Below are 19,837 nucleotides of genomic sequence, written 5' to 3'. Positions count from 1 at the left end.
TGTCTGGACTTTGTCCACTGAGACACATACGAGTGTGGAGCCTCAACACTTCTTGCAGTCTGTGATTTTCAGTATAAAGATCCAAAATGGCTGCCCATGAGTGACTCCATATTAATGTGATCCTGAGGAAATGATATTAAACTTTAATCTTCTCCACTTGATTGCCAATTAGGACACAAATACTGGGGCGTCACTTTATACATACAGCAGTACTGGCAGTTGTGTTCATGTAATTATCATGAAACAGGTCTTTTTTTGGTGTTAAAATGATCCCTGTAGCAGAGAATAACATTTGGCCTGGAGTCTTTGATCCAATTCTGCACGATGCACTTTCAAGCAATTAAAAGGAGCTTCTCAGGAAGATTGTAATGTGATGCAGGGAGATGCATTTTCCTGGAGGGAAAGCCTCAGAGGACCAGAACCTCTTTTCTTAAAATCTTCAACTGAAATCTCCTACTAATTTCTTTGGAACTAAATGCTGTGATAAAGGGTTTTGTCCGGGCCAGATCTTTACTTCCTGTCCTGCAGAGCCCAGCTGTTGCCGTGAGGCCTGCTCCGAGATTGCCGGGCTCTCATCCGAGCAGAGAATGCAAGCTCATTCAGTCACACTGTGCCTAGAATTAATCGTCTGTTTTGTTCCAGAGGCCCTTCCTCTTAATCATTCACTACAATCACACTGTGGCTCTCTTGAGACCGAGAGGGGGCACCAGGGTGAGAGCACAAAGGAGTACGAAGAGAGAATGATGAAATACAGAGAAAGCGGTGTGTACAGAAGGAAAATAATAAAGAAATATAATACAACCTTTCTTTAATAGATACATGTTGCCGAGTGTTTTTTAGTTTACGGGGCATTTTGCCAGACCGATTATTGCTGGCATTTCTTCATATGCTAACTGCTACACTTGTAATTCAAAGGCATAATAAAGAGGTCTATTGAATTTGCATTAACATGCTCTCTGAGGAGAGCGTGAATGAAAAAGCTTCTATTTAACAGACTTACAGCATGTAGATTAAAAGTGGGTTACACTGACAGATTGGAAAATGTGCCTGTTGGCCATAACTGCAACTGAACTGAATTTAACCTTTAATTCCACTTTATTGCTTACTTGATAATAAGTATCCATAAAGAGAGAAACATGTGGGTTTTTTTTACATGTAAAAGCGCAAATTAATTTCACCTCAACACAGCAGGAGACTGCCCGCTTAGCTCGTTAGCCACAAATGAAAAGAAAAGACAGCTGCACTTTAGGCTCATGTCTTTTCAAAGTAATGGATGCTTGTGCCTAATGAATGATTCATGACAAACAGAGAAAATATTATGATGATGAGATGGGATTGGGAAGCTTACATTATTAAAACATGTAGTTCAAAATAAATGGCTTCCTATTTAAATTGCATGGTCAGTTTGAAGAGTCAATAACCATACAATACAGTATCGTCTACAGCAGCGGTCCCCGGGCCACGGACCGGTGTGTGAGTCGTTTGTTACCGGGCAGCGAGAGTTGAGGCTCGGGTGTGAAATTTATGGTTTTCAGGGTTTTTATAGTTTATTTTTTTATTGTTTTTATCGTTAACTCGGTTTCCCTGGGTTTTTTCCCGTGTGTTATGACTAAAGCTTCCTGTTTTTGGTGCCGGTACTGGTTTTATTTTGTTGAATTTATCCGCGACACCTTAAAGGTCAGCCCGTGAAAATATTGTCAGGCATAAACCGGTCCGTGGCGCAAAAAAGGTTGGGGACCGCTGGTCTACAGCATCCTGTGGCGATTGTAAACCATAAAATATTTTTCAGATGATCCATTTTCTCTCACAGAGGTTTCTGCAGGCGCCAAAGTCATTTCTCCTGATGGAAAGGGGCAAAAGGGAAGCATGGTTTATTGAATCACTAAAACAGTTACTGATGCTCCAGTCATGAAACTCACACATGCATTCAGGAAACCTTGACAGAGAAATAGCGCTGAACTGGAAACACTGGTCTTCCCCCTAACAGTGAATGTGTGTTTGCTAGTTTACCACTTTGACCCAGCAGGCCCGCTGTGGTTGCCATGTTTTTTCTGTTGATACCTGCTTTGATTTTATCATGACACGTCAGCTCTCAGTGTCGTGAAAACCTGTGTCAGGAAAATGGGAACACTGTGTCTATTGATCTGAGTGAAACATCACCCACATCGACAGACAGCAGGTATTCTTAAGGGCCAGCCCCTGCAAGTGTCCCATCAGTGCTGCCAGTGGTCAAAAGTACAGCAGCACTCGGCCTAGCACACACAGCTGGGAGAGATGTGCAAGATTTCCGAGGCAGTGTGTGCTAATCCCTTCCATCGCTTGGATTATGATGCTGATGCTATTTGACGGGATTTGGATCAGTGTGATTTTAATTTTGACTTTACAGAAATACCGGTTTCCTTTTCTTCTTACCCTACCTCCCTCCCTTTTTTATCTCTTCAGGCATTTGGCCAGGCTTACACCAACCAACGGAAGGTGGCAGAGGATGGGGAGACCAATGAGGAGACACTGCTGCAGGAGTCCGCCTCCAAGGAGGCCTACTATATGGGCCGCCTGTTGGAGCTGCAGTCGGAGGTGACGCTTAGCCGCTCTGTGGCGTCCAACGCCCAGTCAGAGAATGAGCGGCTCAACGCACTCGTACAGGAGCTACGAGAGGTGAGTTTGTCAACACGAGGAAAGCATGCAGAGGATTTATTACTTCCTAAATAAAGAAAAACAGGAAATTGAATCTACTGTGTGTGTAAGAAAACAGCATTTCACTTTTTTATATATATTTCTGCTTATGTCAGTAGTATTTTGTTACCAACACCTAAAATTCTCTCTACGTATGAGATGTGCACATTAGTTGTTTTGAAACTTTAATGCATTTGGCTTGCAGCTGGCTCTTGACTGAGCGAGATACAGTAAGAGTTAACTGCATTTAAAGCCATCTTATAGTTTTTATGATCAATTCTTGAGTCCAAACGGATTGTTTTCCACAGTTTGACTAGTATTTCTTTTATTCTACATTAACCAACATGAGACCTATGTGTTTATCAAAGATCAAGAGGTTACTGTGACAAACTAAAAGGTGTCATGCCTCACACAGAATAATAAACGATATGCATATGTGCAAAGTGTGTATTTATGCAAGTGTATATATGTCTGCAGCAACTGTGTTGGGCAGTACCGGAGTTCGAGCAGGGGTCAGACACTGCGGCCACGACCCCATTGTGGGGGGCAAATCCAGTGCTAAGCTGGGATATAAAGTGAAATGCCCTGAGCTCGGCACATGTGTAGGGACAGAGTACCAGCACTACGCCCACAGGACACACTCTCATTCACTAATTTGGTCAGGCAGTGCTGTGATGTTCGCTCATTCTCAAAGTTCACAAGAAGTGAAGATATTGATGGTGCTGGAGCATGTGGAACAAAATCAACATCTCAGCTGTAATTACCTGATAAACCTTTACACACGATGAGTTGTTCCTATGCACAAATGCCCCATGTCTGAGTGTGGCGCTTTGATATATTTATGAAGTGCCTTCTGCTGTTTTTTGAAGTCCTCATTTGCACATGTGATGCCAGTTAATGAACAGGATTCCTTTCATCGTGAGAGGCAGGTGCTGCAGTGACATCGAGCGCTTCGTTTACCACAGACCAAATCTAATTAAAAGATTTTTGTTTTACAGATTTCAAGCAACCTAACATATACAGGTTTGGGGGAAAAGACACTGAGTTAGTTTAGATAGATGTCTGTTGTTAGAGTTACAAGTCAGAACATGAGAAGTGATGAAGATTAAAATCAAAGTGCACTTTAAAGCCCAAAAAAGGAAACACAGGCCTAAACTTTAAAGTTGTAAAACTTTGCCACAACAGCAGTGATGGCAGGGATGAATGAACACAACATGGCTGGGCCCCTGTTGTGGGTACCATTGTATGATGACTTTAACAGCCGCACTTCGTGCTGTGAACAGCTCTGCCCTGTGGCGGGCTCAGTGCCAGTGTTGTGTGCCGATCTGCCCCTGACCGTAGGGTCTGATTGCCCCCAGTATTATTTGGCCTTGAATATCCTGCACACTATTAATAAAATGTATTTTGACAACATGTATCACAGAAAGCTTATATTCATGTTCATACATCAACCGCAAATGTATTTTGTGTCTTTTTGGTCTGCTCTATTTTTTTCTTTTTACAGTGTTGTAGCCAGTTTTAGCGTAAAAGTGCTTTCAATGTATTTGCAAAACAGTCCAATTGTGCCTTTGTGGGATTTCCCCATTTACACCATTAACTTTTATATAATGGGAGTTCCTGTCAGCTAATGCACAAATCAGGAGGTTCAGTGTAGACCAGAGGTCTTCAGTTTCAGCTTTTTTGCCACTTCTAAAAGTAGCATCGTATTCACTGCCAATGCGTGTAGCCACCCACTCCACCCACAAAGTCTCTGGGTCAGCACTTCTGCCATATGTACAGAGAACTGCAGGGGAGCTGCAGGCAGCTCTGCAGCAGCAGGAGTACACACATGCGCAAATGCACTGTAACATTATTTTGTAGCCTATACTACAGACTCTGTCCACTAGTTGCATTGGGCTGCAAACATTTACACACAACTGTGTGTGAAAATAAGATATATAAAATATATTTTTTCATTTTTGTCTTGATATGTAAATATCATCTAGTTAATTTTTGGGAAACAGCAGAGAGTGTTTCAGCGCATGTACAGTAGAGGTATGTAAAAAAATAGCTTTTGAGAAAGTCCTACCTCAGTGTGCAAAGTCACGTCACGTCTACATGCATCAGCATTATGAGTCTGTGCATGTCATGCAATCTTAAGCTGACGGGACTGTATTTGATATTGACCTTGTTTACGTGGGCACCGCTTTGCCTGTTAGGGTTTAATCATATTCAGCATATTGGATTTACATGCTAGCTATTCTGGTTACTGATCACTGCATGTTGTTTGGGTTAGCATCTGTGATGGTTATGAGAAGTCTATTCTTAATTCCAGTAAATATCATCTTAAATTAATTTGATGTAGCTATTATAAATTTGGCCACAGTGGCTTGTAGTCGGCTCAAGACGTGTTGCAGATTTATCCCAACCAATGAGACCTCAATGAGCGGAAAGAGTGATGGGAACTGTTAAAAATGTCACCGCTGTTTTTCCTCCTCCAGAGTAACGAGATGCTCGAGCTGCAACGGAGCAGAATGAGGGAGGAGATCAAAGAGTACAAGTTCAGAGAGACCCGGCTGCTTCAGGACTACACAGAGCTGGAGGAGGAGAACATCACACTTCAGAAACTGGTGTCCACACTCAAGCAGAGCCAGGTTGGTACGAAGATCAACAGTTTGCACACTAATAGCTTCTTATTTATGTGTCATTGTCGTGTAGAGTTTCACTCTCTAAATGTATTTCTCAGATTTAAGCGTGTCAGTGAAATTGCCTATTAAAGATCTGTCATCACTTTCAGTGATGCATCAGCAATCGGTGGCTCAATTGATTTTAATGACTCACACTCGTGTCACCAAAATGTACCAGTGCTCGCAGTGATCTCACAGTGTTTCCTGCACAGTAACACGAAGTCGTATTAGTTTAAACTAGCTCTAGACACGTGGTTAGATGAAGTTGAATAGAGATCTTAACGGTTATATTAATTTCAAAAGGATTTGTTTTTTACCAGCTGTTTACAAATGTGTTAAAATAATTCTTTTCCTGTTACCACGTGGCCTTTCTGTGTCCCTCAGGTGGAGTACGAGGGACTGAAACATGAAATTAAGGTGCTGGAGGAGGAGACTGTCCTTCTGAACAGCCAGCTGGAAGACGCTTTGCGCTTAAAGGAAATCTCTGAGGGTCAGTTAGAAGAAGCCCTGGATGCCCTCAAGACTGAGCGCGAGCAGAAGAACAATCTGAGGAAAGAACTAGCCCATCACATCAGCCTGGGTGACAGCGTCTACGGCGCAGGGGCCCATCTGGCGCTAACCGTCACCGGAGTTGAAGGCCTGAAGTTCCCCGAGGAGAGCAACGGCACTAATGGCAGCGCCATCCCTGCTGCTAATGGCAACAATGAGGACAACAACCGCTGCAACGGTCACTTTCACGCTGGCTCTGGGATGGCTAAGATGAACGGGGACTACAGACCCGGCCGAAAGGGAGATGGCCTTCACCCCGTGCCAGATCTGTTCAGCGAGCTCAACTTGTCAGAGATGCAGAAGCTTAAACAGCAGCTACTGCAGGTAGGTCATAAGAGAGAGCGCCTTGGAAATTTCACTGAAAGTTTAAAGTCCCACATGAGCCCCGAGCCCAGTTTGAAATCAGAAAATCGTTGAGTCACCGAATCTTTATTTTCAAGGACACTGACGTCACTTGAACGTCACCGAGGGTTTAAATAACAGCGCTGAAGGGGGTTGAAATTAGCTTCAAAGAGCAGATTGCAGGACTACCATATTGATCTCCCTTCCCACAGTATATTTTAGTTTTTAGTGTGAAGACTGATGGAGTCTGAAGGCATTCATTTACGGTTATTGTCATTTGAACCCTGTACTGACATTAGAGATAGATGAGAAGTGGAGAAAGACTAGAGGAATGACATCACAAATGTTCAGACTCAAATCGAGGCCCTAGCGCTCAGGGCGCCCATCTGGTAAGTGCTTTTTAAGAAGCATGCTAATGCACATTCAGTGTCTGTATCATGCATTATATATTATGTATGCTTTCACGCATGTTATGGAGGGAGTAGCTTTCAGTATGCGAGAATGCAGCTGCAAGACAAAGGCCGAGAAAGGCAACAGATTTATGCCAAAAGTGAAGGAAACTGCTTTGTACACTTTTATTTACACCACAATTAGTTCCTGCTTAACGCTGTGAAAAGCTGCTACTGTATACAAAGAATGTAAAAATACAAAATATATATAATATAAAATATATAGGTGAACTAGCTTTCACTTAAACCCACTTGAGTACAAAACAGACTCATCGTGGAGGATGGTATACAGAATGTTAAGTGACAGTGAAACCACAGAGAGATCAAACTCGTGCTAAAAGCAAATAAAGTCATTACTGTACATCTTTTATCTAGCTGGGCACCAGCAGGGAGGAGAAAACTAGATTAGTGGTTGCTATATTCACAGTGTGCCTCTCGCTGTAAACACAATTACTCACTAGCTAATTTTCTCTTTTGAGTTGATCTGTCTGGGAAAGACCATCAGCCTTATAATGTCCAGCTGAAGTCCAGTTTTCATTGTGTTTCTTCTGGAGTTGTCCAGAGTTTCTTATAGTTCAATCTCAGAACTTGAAAATCAGATTTATTGCTTTAATATAGTTTAACGTGTCGTTCTGGAGGACGTACACAAAAATGACATTGCACTGGAAAGTACAAAAAGAAACAAATTTAATTTTGTATTTCTGTCGTGCAGGTGGAGCGTGAGAAGGCAGCACTGCTCAAGAACCTGCAGGAGTCCCAGACTCAGTTGCAGCACACACAAGGTGCCCTGACTGAACAGAATGAGCGCGTCCATCGTCTCACAGAGCGCGTCAACGCCATGAAACATCTCAATGGAGACAAAGAGCTCGATGACCCAGAAGAGAGTGAGAAACCTAATGGGGGGTCCTCATCCCCAACGGCCAATAGCCATCATGATCTCGATATCCACGGTTTTAAGATTCTTGAGTGTCGGTACAAGGTGGCGGTGACCGAGGTGATCGACCTAAAAGCAGAGCTCAAGGCCCTGAAGGAGAAGTACAATCAGGCGGTGGAGGGACAGGGAGACAGCCATGATGATGACCGGGTCCAGGCACTGACTGAACAGGTTTGTGCAATATTAATCCAGTTTTGCTGAAAGTAAAACTGCAAACGTACTCACTAGGGGTGCAACGATACACAAAATTCACGGTTCGGTTCGATACTTTGGTGTCACGGTTCGATATTTTTTCGATACAAAAAAATGTTCATGCTTTTTTAATTTGTCATTTATTAAAATTATAAATATATATTTTAACTCAAAAGTACAGTTTTTAAATTTAATGTTGCTGAAACAACAAAGGGATAAAATAATAAATCTATCTGATGGAGAAATCACTCATCTTTGGAAAAGAGAGTTTATTACAGAGAAACGTCTCTTTCCAAAATAAAAGCTATACTATACGCTTCTTCTGGGCTATATTCTCAGCAGCATATTAAACATATCAGGTCCCCATAAGGAGAATCATGTGCTAACGGCTGTCTAAATGACTCGGGATGATGTCGGATGTTCCCACTAGTGCTGTCAGCGTAAATCTGAAATGACGTTAAGGCCACAACACGGCAAATCTCCGTTAACGAGCTACCGCGGATCGCCCCGTGCGTGGGGCTGGACGGCGTCAGCACGTTAACGAGCTAACTGCGCTAACACACTAGTTCCCACCCATGTAATTAAGATAAGATAAGATAAGATAACCTTTATTAGTCCCACACGTGGGAAATTTGTTTTGTCACAGCAGGAAGTGGACAGTGCAAAAGTTATGAGGCAAAAATTAGAATACAATAAGAATAAATACAGTACACAACTGTACAGAATAGAATAAAATACTATATACAGTAGAATAAAATAAAATAAATATACAATAAGATAAAAATAGAATACAAATACAAATACTATATACAACTGAGTAAAAAATACAACGATGACAGAAAGGATTATTGCACTTAGTGTTATTGCACATTAGTGTTATTGCACATGAATGGATGTGTGTGCTTGATCAGTTAAAGTCTTTATTATGGAGTCTGACAGCAGTGGGGAGGAAAGACCTGCGAAATCTCTCCGTCCCACACCGTGGGTGCCGCAGTCTCCCACTGAAGGAGCTGCTCAGTGCTGTCACAGTCTGCTGCATGGGGTGGGAGATGTTGTCCAACAGGGATGACAGCTTAGCCGCCGTTCTCCTGTCACTCACCACCTCCACTGGGTCCAGAGGGCATCCTAGAACAGAGCTGGCCCTTCGGATCAGCCTGTTCAGTCTCTTCCTGTCCCCAGCAGAGATGCTGCCGCCCCAGCAGACCACGCCATAAAAGATAGCAGAAGCCACAACAGAGTCATAGAAGGTCTTCAGGAGTGGGCCCTCCACTCCAAACGACCTGAGTCTCCGCAGCAGGTACAGCCTGCTCTGCCCTTTCCTGTAGAGGGCGTCTGAGTTATGAGTCCAGTCCAGTCTGTTGTTCAGATGAACACCAAGGTACCTGTAGCTGTCCACAGCCTCAATGTCCATACCTTGGATGTTCAGTGGTTGCAGTGGAGAATGCTTGTGCCTGCGGAAGTCTACCACCAGTTCCTTGGTTTTACTGGCGTTGATCTGGAGGTAGTTCAGCTGGCACCAGTCCACAAAGTCTTGGGTCAGACCTCTGTACTCCTTGTCGTCCCCATCAGTGATGAGGCCGACTATTGCAGAGTCATCAGAGAACTTCTGCAGGAAGCACTGGGTGGAATTGTGGGAGAAGTCTGCAGTGTAGATGGTGAAGAGGAACGGAGCCAGAACCGTTCCCTGTGGGGCCCCCGTACTGCAGACGACCCTGTCCGACACACAGCCCTGAGTCCTCACATACTGTGGTCGGTCGGTGAGGTAGTCCAGGATCCAGGTAGTGAGGTGATGGTCCACTCCAGAGTTCACCAGCTTGTCCTTTAGAACCGAGGGAAGAATGGTGTTGAAGGCACTGGAGAAATCAAAGAACATGATTCTCACAGTGCTCCCAGCGGTCTCCAGGTGAGCGAGGGAACGATGTAGGAGGTGAATGACGGCATCATCCGCTCCAATGCCAGAGCATTGCGTGGCACATCCGACATACTGTTTTACTTTTGTCCATGACGCGCTTACCTTTAGGGTCATACGTCACATGAAGACCAAAATAGTTCCAAAGGCCAGATCTGAATGAGGGTGGGGGACGTTCAATTTGCCATGTTGCAACGAGTTTAGCTTCTGTCTTGCTAGCTTGCGCTGTGCTCAGTGGATCTGCGCTCGACAGTGAAGCCTAGGCGGAGTAGTCGAGCGCAGATCCACTGAGCTCTCAACACAGACAGCATCGTCAGAAGAAAAGAAATAAATTAAAAATGTTGTATTGTTCGATACATATGCGTACCGAACCGAAAGCACTGTATCGAACGGTTCAATATCGATGTGAGTATCGTTGCACCCCTAGTACTCACCGTTTGTTTGTTTGTTTGTTTGTTTGTTTGTTTGTTTGTTTGTTTGTTTGTTTTCTGAGCAGGTAACACAGGTGGAGCGAAGTTATCGTGAAAGCCGGGAAAGGGTTGTAAGCCTGGAGGCGGAGCTCCGAGCAACTGCGAGTACTGCCTCAGAGAGCCAGGGCATGCTGAACGCTGCCCAGGATGAGCTGGTAACCTTCAGTGAGGAGTTGGCGCAACTCTACCACCACGTCTGTCTGTGCAACAACGAGACACCAAACCGTGTCATGCTGGATTACTACCGCCAGAGCCGAATCACACGCAATGGCAGCCTCAAAGGCTCGGAGGATCCTCGAGCTTTGCTCTCGCCTCGCCTGGCGCGACGTCTTGCGGCAGCATCGGCAGCCTGCTCCTCGGAGTCTTCGCGCAGTTCCACAGACTCCCCATCCAAAGATGCCCAGCATAACGAGACAACGACTCACAACCCAGCAGACTCCTGCCACAGCAGCCCTACCCGCAACTACACCGGCTCCCCGGTCATCGGCATCTCTCCTTGCCCATCTCCGGTACCTTCAGACTCAAGTGGGGACCTGCGGAAGGAGCCGATGAATATCTATAACTTAAACGCCATCATCAGAGACCAGATCAAACACCTGCAGAGGGCTGTTGACCGCTCGCTGCAGCTGTCCAGGCAAAGGGCTGCAGCTAGGGAGTTAGCACCCATGCTTGACAAGGACAAAGAGTCCTGCATGGAAGAAATACTAAAGCTCAAGTCCCTGCTTAGTACTAAGAGAGAGCAAATAGCTACACTCAGGCTGGTGCTCAAGGCCAATAAGCAGGTAAAATCTTTTGTTTGTTGGATTCTGGCACTTATTTCATTTAAAAAAAAACCTAAAATGCATTTTCTATTAACATTAAATGATTCAATTCAAATCGCCCATCTTTGCAGACAGCAGAAGTTGCGCTGGCTAATCTGAAGAGCAAGTATGAAAATGAAAAGGCGATGGTGACAGAGACCATGACGAAGCTAAGGAATGAGCTGAAGGCTCTGAAAGAAGATGCAGCCACCTTCTCTTCTCTCAGGGCCATGTTTGCGACGAGGTGAGAAGGGCTCCGGAAATGTGGCACAGCTAAGATGAGAAAGCAAAGTGTTCGGTTAAAACGTAGAATTTGCGTATAAATGTCGACTTGTGGCTACACATAATCCTGCTGTGTGTCTGTTAATCTCCCTGTAGGTGTGATGAATATGTTACACAGCTGGATGAGATGCAGAGGCAGCTAGCGGCAGCAGAGGATGAAAAGAAGACGCTGAACTCCCTCCTCCGAATGGCCATCCAGCAGAAACTGGCCTTGACCCAACGCTTGGAGGATCTGGAGTTTGACCACGAGCAGACTCACCGTACCCGTGGTGCTAAAGTGCCCAAGATAAAAAGCAGCCCACCCAAAGTAAGTCGCAGAGGTGTCCCCACAATTTCTTCCAACCCTACCAGCCTCCACAGCCACTTCATCATCATCACTCACACCCCGAACACCACTGTGACCCTTTGTAATCTTCCCTGTGTAGAGCTAACCTCATGTTTGTTTGTGGCTTTGTGGATATCAGCCGTACCTTCACCTCTGCGTCACTGCAGTTACTCCAGTTTCTCTCTGGAGTTCGAAGTCGTTGGTAGATCCTAAATGCCTAGCCCTACGCTGTTTTTTATCATCATTTCCACACCCAACACCAATTTTCTTCCCAGAAGCCTCTAGATTAGGTGGAATAGGAGAGGTGGTATCACGTGTCTTTAGTTTAGAAATGCATAAGGCACCCCGGTGCACTATCATGCAACATCTGTGCCCATGACACATCACAGGGAAGATTCTTTATGAAATACCAGATAACAAATCTGATATTAAATATCTTTTCTTCCATCTAAAATCCTGCTGCCATAAAATATGACATCATTCCCCAATACTAGGAAGTGTTTCAAAATGACAACAAAGCAAAAATGGCTTTATTTTTAATGACTCACAGCCCCTCACTGTGGCAGATTCAATGAATTACAGCTGAGGTTTTTCCTTACAATTTATTTACACCATGACTTAAGTTGTCCCAGGTTTTTGACAGGCTCAGACTAGTAGGAAAACCAGTCAAGCATTTTCTCCGTGTATTCCTAACCCCTCTTTGGAAAAGGGAAAGTAAACAAAAGAATTCTTTGCTACAGCACGATCCTCTTTGCGACGTAACCATTTCTCAACACTAGATGGCGGTGTTTGATCAAATGTGTTTCCTTTTTGAGACTGCAGTCAAATGCTGTTGGACCTTTTTCTCCCTCCTTTTGACTCCGAATTACAGTCACATATATTATAAATAAGCCAATTTAAACTAAATGTTTTTAAAAAGCAATGTGTAATCTTCTCCGTGTTAAGTGAGCGAGTAAACAAGACCTCAGCAGAACTGGTGTAGTCCAAAAATACAATGCCTATATGCAGCGGGTGAGGTAGAGTAGGATTATATTTTTAGCTTTTGTTTCACTGTACGCGTCCTTGTCTTTTTTTGCCCTTGCAAATCAATATAATATTGTATTGGCAAGTGTGTGTGTGTGTGTGTGTGTGTGTGTGTGTGTGTGTGTGTGTGTGTGTGTGTGTGTGTGTGTGTGTGTGTAAAAGTGTCCGTGTCTCTGTCTCTTTGGGGGTTTTGTGTTTTCTGCTTCCAGCACAGATTGTCTAGCTGTGCAGTGGCCGGTCCTGATGAGACTGGGCAGTCACTTGAGCTATACTCAGTTTGGTTTCCAGTGTGCTATTGATCTATAGTAATGTACTGAGAAAAACTGACCGGGATCAGCCTGGTGCTTCACCCTAAAAGTCACGGTAACAGTAGAATTCAGTGTCTTTGTCTCTGACGAGGTCTTCCCTTGTCTTGTCCACCCTGTTATCTCTGTCCTGTTGTCTAACCCCGAGTGTCACCACTTTGTATATTTGTCTAATTTATCAGTTTCTTGTAGATTGTCAGCAGCCTGCTGCCTCAGTACCGCTACTCTCCCCACAACTAAGGCGAGGGAGAGCCTCCCTAGTACGCAGGTAACAAGCTGTAGAGCCTGCTAGCAGTAGACTTACTAATATCTATCTATCTATCTGCATACAATTCTATCAGTAACATGTCACATCTTTGTCATATAAAGTGACTTTTTCACATTTTTAGTTGGATTTGTTTAGTAGCAGCAACACCTGCATCAAATAACTGAACCTGCATGATCCAAATATTAACTTTTACATTAAGTATTATGCAAACCCTTGCATTCTGGAATTAATAGTTCACACTATGAATTATTTGTCACTCTGCATGAGCAGTTTTGCATGTCCATTTTGTATCTATACATGCTTTTCTGACAAGGCGAGGTTTTCACTGGAAGGAGGGTCTGTTAACGTATGCTCTGCACAATGATATGTTGCTAGCAGGCCAATGAAGAGCTGATCCAGTGATGAATATGAGGGTCTTCTTTTTTCAGTTAGGCTCTACTGCTGATGTTGTTATTACCTCACGTTATAACCCTGTTTTGATTTCTCGATGTCACCGTGCACCATGTTGTTTCTGGCCTGGTTTAAGTAGTTGACTTTCTAAAAGTGCACATATTTCCTTTGTTCCTAAACTTAAACAATAAGACTGACACCACTCTGTCTGTGCACCACAAATGAAGCTGTCACTATCAGTTAGTTAGCACTAGTTAGAATAGCTTGACATAAAAACTGGAAACAATAGCTGGCCTGGCCACGGCCAAAGAAAAAGAACAACATTAGCAAATGAATTTGTTTAATAGATACATTAAAGGAGTTTAAGTATGCAAACTGTAAAGTTCAGATGTAACCTGTACTACTACTTTTTCTAGCTTTTGATAGAGCTGAATAGCTGTTTCCAGTATTTATGCTAAGCTAAGCTAACATGCTGCAGTGGGTATCAGATGTAAGTGGTATCGGTATTAATCCACATCTAAGCATGTTTTTTTTTCTTCATGCTTACATGTGGAAGGAAACCGCCTCATGCTCCATTTTTGCATTTTATATTTGGAATAACCTTTTTCACACTATTCTCTTCTCATGTGTCTTTGCCTCCTTTCAGTCCTAAATTTCTGGCAGACCACCAGGAACACCGAGCAGTCCTGTCCAGCAGCAGAAGCCTTCTCTCCCCTTGCGACCCTCGTAACTGTCTGGCCCAGCAGCCCCATCCTCCTGGCACCTAACCACGCTGGTCCTGCTCAGACCTCAGTCTGGAAGCAGTCCTGCAGAGACACAGACACACTGGACGGGGGTTCCCTCAGTTTAGCTCCCCTCCACCAAGCAGTCCAACCAGGTGCTTACTGGGCTCTGTGATCTCACTGAGCACTACACTGCCCAGCTGTGGCCGGCCTCCTGGTTACCTGGGTCGTAGAAGAGGAGCAGGACGCTTCCTTCATCTCTGGAAGTGACCTACTGTCCTGGAAACACAAAACAGAGACCTGACCTGAGGCAGAAATGCCAGTGACAACACACTGAAATCTGCCGCCCTGTTTCTCCTAGTATTTATTTATAATTTATTCACTCTGCCAATTATTTATTTCTGATATATTTATTACTTGTATATTTTTGTGTGTTTTCCTTTTTTGTCATTCTGCGAGATGGAGCTCAAAGACGGTTTTCCTGCTGTGATGAAGACTTAAACAGTTTAGCACATTCACTACTGTATATGTATATTTGTTTCCCCAAAAAACGAAAACAAACAAAAGCAGAACGTCTTCTTTTGAAAAACTTAAGGAAATTGAAATATTAGATTTTACCAGCACAATAATCCCCAAAAACTCACATATATCATTTTTACAAAGGGGTGTTAGCAAATATGGTTTTTGTAAACAGGCTAATGAAGGTCTAGATTCAAAGAATAAGAATGTTTTTTATTTTGTTGTTGTTTTTATGATGGCGAATTTAATTGTGTTTTGAATCATCAGTAGTCTGGATGCTTGTGGACTATTTTATAACTCATTTTGCTTTGATTTTTGTAATGATTTGCAGCAGACTCTGGTGATGTGTTGTTTGTCTGTTACATAGCTCAGGTCTCTCAGAGTCCGGGGTAGGTGAGTGGTTGGGTGTTTGAGATCAAGACTAGGGCTGTTGGGCTGAGGTTTTTATTTTGCTCTTTGAATTGCACAGGTTTAAGTGACCGTGGAGTGAACTGACCTCCTTTTTTAACATTAGCTAAGGACAGAGGATTCCCCAAAGGTGTGCCTCCTCTTAAGTAACTGTCACCTTCATCATTGTAATCTCACCATTTTCTTCAGAAAACTTTTATTATTCACATTAATACCCCTAATTATGACATTAAGAAAAATGTTAATCATGCTGACATTTTCCATATCCGAGCTTACGCTGTTCTCAAAACATCACCTTGTTCAGCTTTCTCTACATGCTTACAGTATGGAGTACTGTTCAAGCACAATTCTGCACTATGCATTAGAGCAATACAGTTGCCCCTGTTTCAGACTGATCTGGGTAAGATTTACCAAATCTTTTAACCATTTCCGTCATCATGAACTAACCAGCAGGATAAGAATGATAAAACAGCAGGAGGAGTGTTGCTGATTTTGATGAAGAAGCACTATTGACAATTTCCTGTGTAAAAATTGAGACATTGTTGCTTTTGAAACACTGAGATGGGCAGTTTGTGGAATTTGTTGCATAATTGAAGTCCCATATTTCTGTACCGTACTTGTCTGGTACACTCATAATGTCTCTGATGTTAGATACAGTTGTTTGTCACATGGATATGGAAGGGATAAATTAAAACTACATAGTCAGTATTAATCTTGTAATGACAGAACTTCTGTTACAACAGTAACAACTGAGTGGATGCTGTGTGTGTGTGTGTGTGTGTGTGTGTGTGTGTGTGTGTGTGTACATTTGTTTGATTTATCATTGTTAGATTGTTACTTTTGCAACTATAGAGCGTTGAAAACATTTGTGGTCCAAAAGTAGCTTCTGCACTCATGCAGGCTCATCGGTGACCTAACTCTCTTGGTTTGTTTGCACAACATAGCTATGGATGGAGAGAGACTAATCTAAAAATGGAAAAATATAACATGGTTAAAAAGGAATGCTAGCAGTATGCTGTACTGCGGTGGGTTTTAAAGTTTCTCCACCACTTAAAACGGTGTTCAATTGGCTTCACAACTAAATAAAAGATGCCCTTGGATTTGTATGACTTTGCTTCTGCGTCTGTTTCTCTGCCTTGCCATTTTTAATGAGCTACACAAAACTAGACTCCACGAGACTTCCTGTAATGATGGTGCCTGTATTCCTGTGCTCCTACAGACAACACAGAATAGGATAAAATGCTAAATTATACTATAGGAAAAAATCAGTGTGAGCCAGTGTCATGCCTAAAAGGGTGACAAATATTTCCTAGAGTCCAATGCAGTATGCGGTCTGCCGTTTAGTAAGTGCCACTGGTAATATTGCATGTTATTATAAAAAATAATATATAAAAGGTAACAGCTAAAAAATGCATTATTAGTTTAGTATTATTATTATTATTATTATCATTATTATTATTGTTGTAACTATCAATAAAGTTAGCTTTAGCTTGACATTAAAGTGATATGCAATCACGAATCTATAATTAGGAAAATGAATGGCCTATTCTGCGTAATGGGCACTTTCCCCTCTTTTATTTTAGTTCTGTATAAGTAGCCCATTTTAAACCGTGTTGCTATTTAAAGGATCTAAAATGACCGTACATATACACACACAACACTGCTCTGTTTTTTGTGTGTGAGGGAATAAAAACCGCACAAGTGGCTGTAAGGTTGTTAAAAAAAAAAAAAACAGGCTTCTGCTCCGCTGACTGGAGAGGCGGGTGCGGCTCGGGAAGCACCCAATCAAGGTGCCATTGGAGGGAACTCACTGAATCAAACCGAAAGTCTTTCACATAGGTTTTCTATATTTATGAATATTATTATTACGTCTGTTTACCGAAATCCAGCGCGTCTTCAGTGCTGCTGACTGACCCGGGAAAACAGTCAGTTGTAAGTGGCGCTGCGAAGCTGGACGTGGTTGTGAACTTGCAGCGAGGAGGGGATCGCGTTGCTCAACATTTTCGTGGTTATTCTTGAAGATTGAAATTCCTGTCACTTAAGTATCCGAATGCTTGAGCGGTCAGAGTCTCGGGGGGAAATGGAGAGCTTTAACAGAGTGGCTTTTCGCAGGAAACAGAGAAGTCTGGACGCCACGCAGCGACGAGAAGCAGGTGAGGGTTTGTTTTTTAAATTGTAGGGAACATTTTGATGATTAGATGTAGGCTACAATCCCAAAGCCACTCTGAGAGATTCATTTCTCAACTATTATTTTTATTATTTATTTTGTGCGACTTATCTGGATCTTTTTTTATCCAACTTCTTAAATATTTAATATGTCTTCACAGGAACCACTAGAAACATTAGATACGCTTTCATGTGCAGGTACGAATGACTCAGTGTTATGACTTTTTTAGTTGTCACATAGCCGTGATGTGTTTTCCTCAGTCCGGTTGGGTAAGCGTGGAATGGCCAGGCCGTGACACTCGGCACACCTCCGTTACAGCCCCGTGTTTACACACCACTGCTGAAGTGCTGGCTGATCAGCAGGTATGAAGGGTTTAAAGGCAAGACCCAACCTGTTGTGTAACCATCTGCAGGCTGGAGGGCATGTTTTTTCTTTTTTTCTTCCAAATAACCACAGTGAACAAAAATTAGTAGGCAGTCATATGACACTGCCTGTACACACACCTCTCAGGTGTTCCTCAGAAGGTTTCTGTGCACTTTGTATCTCAGCTTAACATTTCAAATGCATTAAAAAAAATCTTGGGATCTGTGACCAAACAAACTTCCAGATGACTCTTTGCAGAACCCCGACCTGGCACTTGTGACTGAAAGTTTGCCCGGCTCGCTAATCCAGTTTTACATTTGAAATTACTCTGAAAAAGGATCCAAATGATTATTACAATTATGACTGGGCAAGATCCGCTTAGACATATCGCCTTATCTTGCAGTCCTACTGCATGCTTGTGCAAACATGCAGCTAAGAATACAGTACTCCTAGTTTGATGTGAACTTTGTTCAGTGATTATCACTACATGTATGAAGAGGGAAGGTGGCTTCAGATCATAAAATCTGCCTGTCAGTGGACCGCTCCTGTTACAAGTCCACACCTTTAAGGTGAGGAAGTGAGCTCAGTCCTAAAATACCCAAAAATATTACCAAGCATTGAATCACCTTGTGTTTGCAGTCACTTGTTCATAATCACTACCCCCTCGTATTGCACAACGTCGCCATATACCAAGTTGTCTATGCTTTATGTATAACTGCTTTTATGATAATAGGCCAAAGGATAATAACAAAATGCAGCACTGAATCTGAGAACTGAGCAACGCAGGCTGCTGATGTGGTTAATGTGAAGTCTTGGCTAATTTCTGGAAGAATTGATTTGATTTGTCATTTTCCATCAGAAGAGGCTTTAACATCTTACCATGAAAGCCAGCCGTCATTCTCACTGCCAGTTTATTAGCACCGAACAACAAATCTGTCATGCTGGTTCTGTCACAGTAAATTTAACCTGCACGTGAACTGTGATCGCTCGGTGAGTTAAAGCACTGAATCGAACTAATACGTATGACTTAATTGCCCCTGCTGCAGTTGTTTCTTCTGTTCAACTTGATCCAATATGACTCTTAATGATCCAGCATTTTTATTATGCCTGGCTGAGCCTGCATTTCTTTGACTGCGGTTATTTTCTGGCTTTCAGCAGAGACACGGTTTTAAACTTTTAATCATCTGTTACGCTCTACTTCCATTCACTCAGGCCAGACGATTCACTAGCTTTGGTATGAATGTGGATTCTAAGCCATTATTTTATTCTGAAGGACAGACGTTGCAGTCGTTTGTGTCAGTTTTGATCACGTCACTGGGGACAAAAGGTCAGGAAATAAACTATTAGGTCTGCAAGTTTGTTATCCTTTGAACCTGTAACACATTGTTACCATGTCAGCCCTTTTTTGTCGTGTCAGTGTAACTGAGTTGGATTGCACCGTGTAAATATCTTTGGATACCATCATAACCTTCAGAATATATCTGTGTATGTGGGCCCATGTCTTAGAAACGTCTCACAACGATCTACACGCACAGTAAAATGAATTCAGTGGAGTCCAAATAGCTTCACAGCACGTCGGTTTATGCTGATGTGAACACAGCCGTATCAGTCTCCAACAAAGGGACTGTTTGTTTTTTGTGTGCTAAGATAGAAGCAGTGGGACTGTATGAATCAGCAGCTGTGTGGCCTGCTAGCCTGCTGTTGCCGGTATTGTTTTTGCTGCACTGATGGCCATTCATGCTGAGCTGAACTGTCTTACTGTCCTCCGCTGGCTTTAACTCTCTTCAGCAATGGTTCTCTTGTACAGTTGAGTTCACGGTGGCTCAACAGTGATTAGTTTTTTCTATGACATGCTTTGCTGAACCACATAAGTAAACACTGCTCATAAATCATATGCGTGGTTATGGAGAAGCATTGCTTCATGTGTGATTGCTATTTGAATGATGAAAGCGGCCAGTCGCAGCCCCCCACCACACCCACTTCTGTGGTTACACCATAGTTAAAATCTTGTAAATAAAATGTGATTAAAGAGTTAGATTGGCTTAGATTGGAGGAAAAATCCACATGTACCATGCAAGAGT

At 42.9% G+C, this 19,837-nt stretch overlaps 2 protein-coding genes across 5 annotated transcripts in view; both read left to right on the top strand.

Moving 5' to 3' along the window:
- bicd1a (bicaudal D homolog 1a) overlaps positions 1 to 16,330 on the top strand; it is a 30,601-nt gene extending 14,271 nt beyond the window's left edge. Inside the window, exons 2-10 of one of the 4 annotated variants that reach the window (XM_040025009.1) lie at positions 2,443 to 2,655; positions 5,154 to 5,306; positions 5,724 to 6,212; positions 7,392 to 7,784; positions 10,211 to 10,966; positions 11,077 to 11,228; positions 11,363 to 11,573; positions 13,102 to 13,187; positions 14,224 to 16,330. In XM_040025009.1, the coding sequence (XP_039880943.1) occupies positions 2,443 to 2,655; positions 5,154 to 5,306; positions 5,724 to 6,212; positions 7,392 to 7,784; positions 10,211 to 10,966; positions 11,077 to 11,228; positions 11,363 to 11,573; positions 13,102 to 13,187; positions 14,224 to 14,344 (2,574 nt within the window). In that variant the 3' untranslated portion in view covers positions 14,345 to 16,330. Of the gene's footprint in view, positions 1 to 2,442; positions 2,656 to 5,153; positions 5,307 to 5,723; positions 6,213 to 7,391; positions 7,785 to 10,210; positions 10,967 to 11,076; positions 11,229 to 11,362; positions 13,188 to 14,223 lie in introns of those variants that run through there. The other 3 variants (XM_040025010.1, XM_040025011.1, XM_040025008.1) reach the window with 3 other exon arrangements.
- A 646-nt stretch (positions 16,331 to 16,976) lies between these two features.
- Positions 16,977 to 19,837, top strand: part of fgd4a (FYVE, RhoGEF and PH domain containing 4a) — a 51,013-nt gene continuing 48,152 nt past the window's right edge. Inside the window, exon 1 of the mRNA XM_040025012.1 lies at positions 16,977 to 17,379. Within this exon, the coding sequence (XP_039880946.1) occupies positions 17,277 to 17,379 (103 nt within the window). The 5' untranslated portion in view covers positions 16,977 to 17,276. The remainder of the gene's footprint in view (positions 17,380 to 19,837) is intronic.

This window comes from Simochromis diagramma, unplaced genomic scaffold (genome assembly GCF_900408965.1).
Source record: "Simochromis diagramma unplaced genomic scaffold, fSimDia1.1 OVJJ01000293.1, whole genome shotgun sequence".
NCBI lineage: Eukaryota > Metazoa > Chordata > Actinopteri > Cichliformes > Cichlidae > Simochromis > Simochromis diagramma.
The sequence above is the reverse complement of the archived record's forward strand: the minus strand, read 5'-3'. Positions and strand labels throughout refer to the sequence as shown.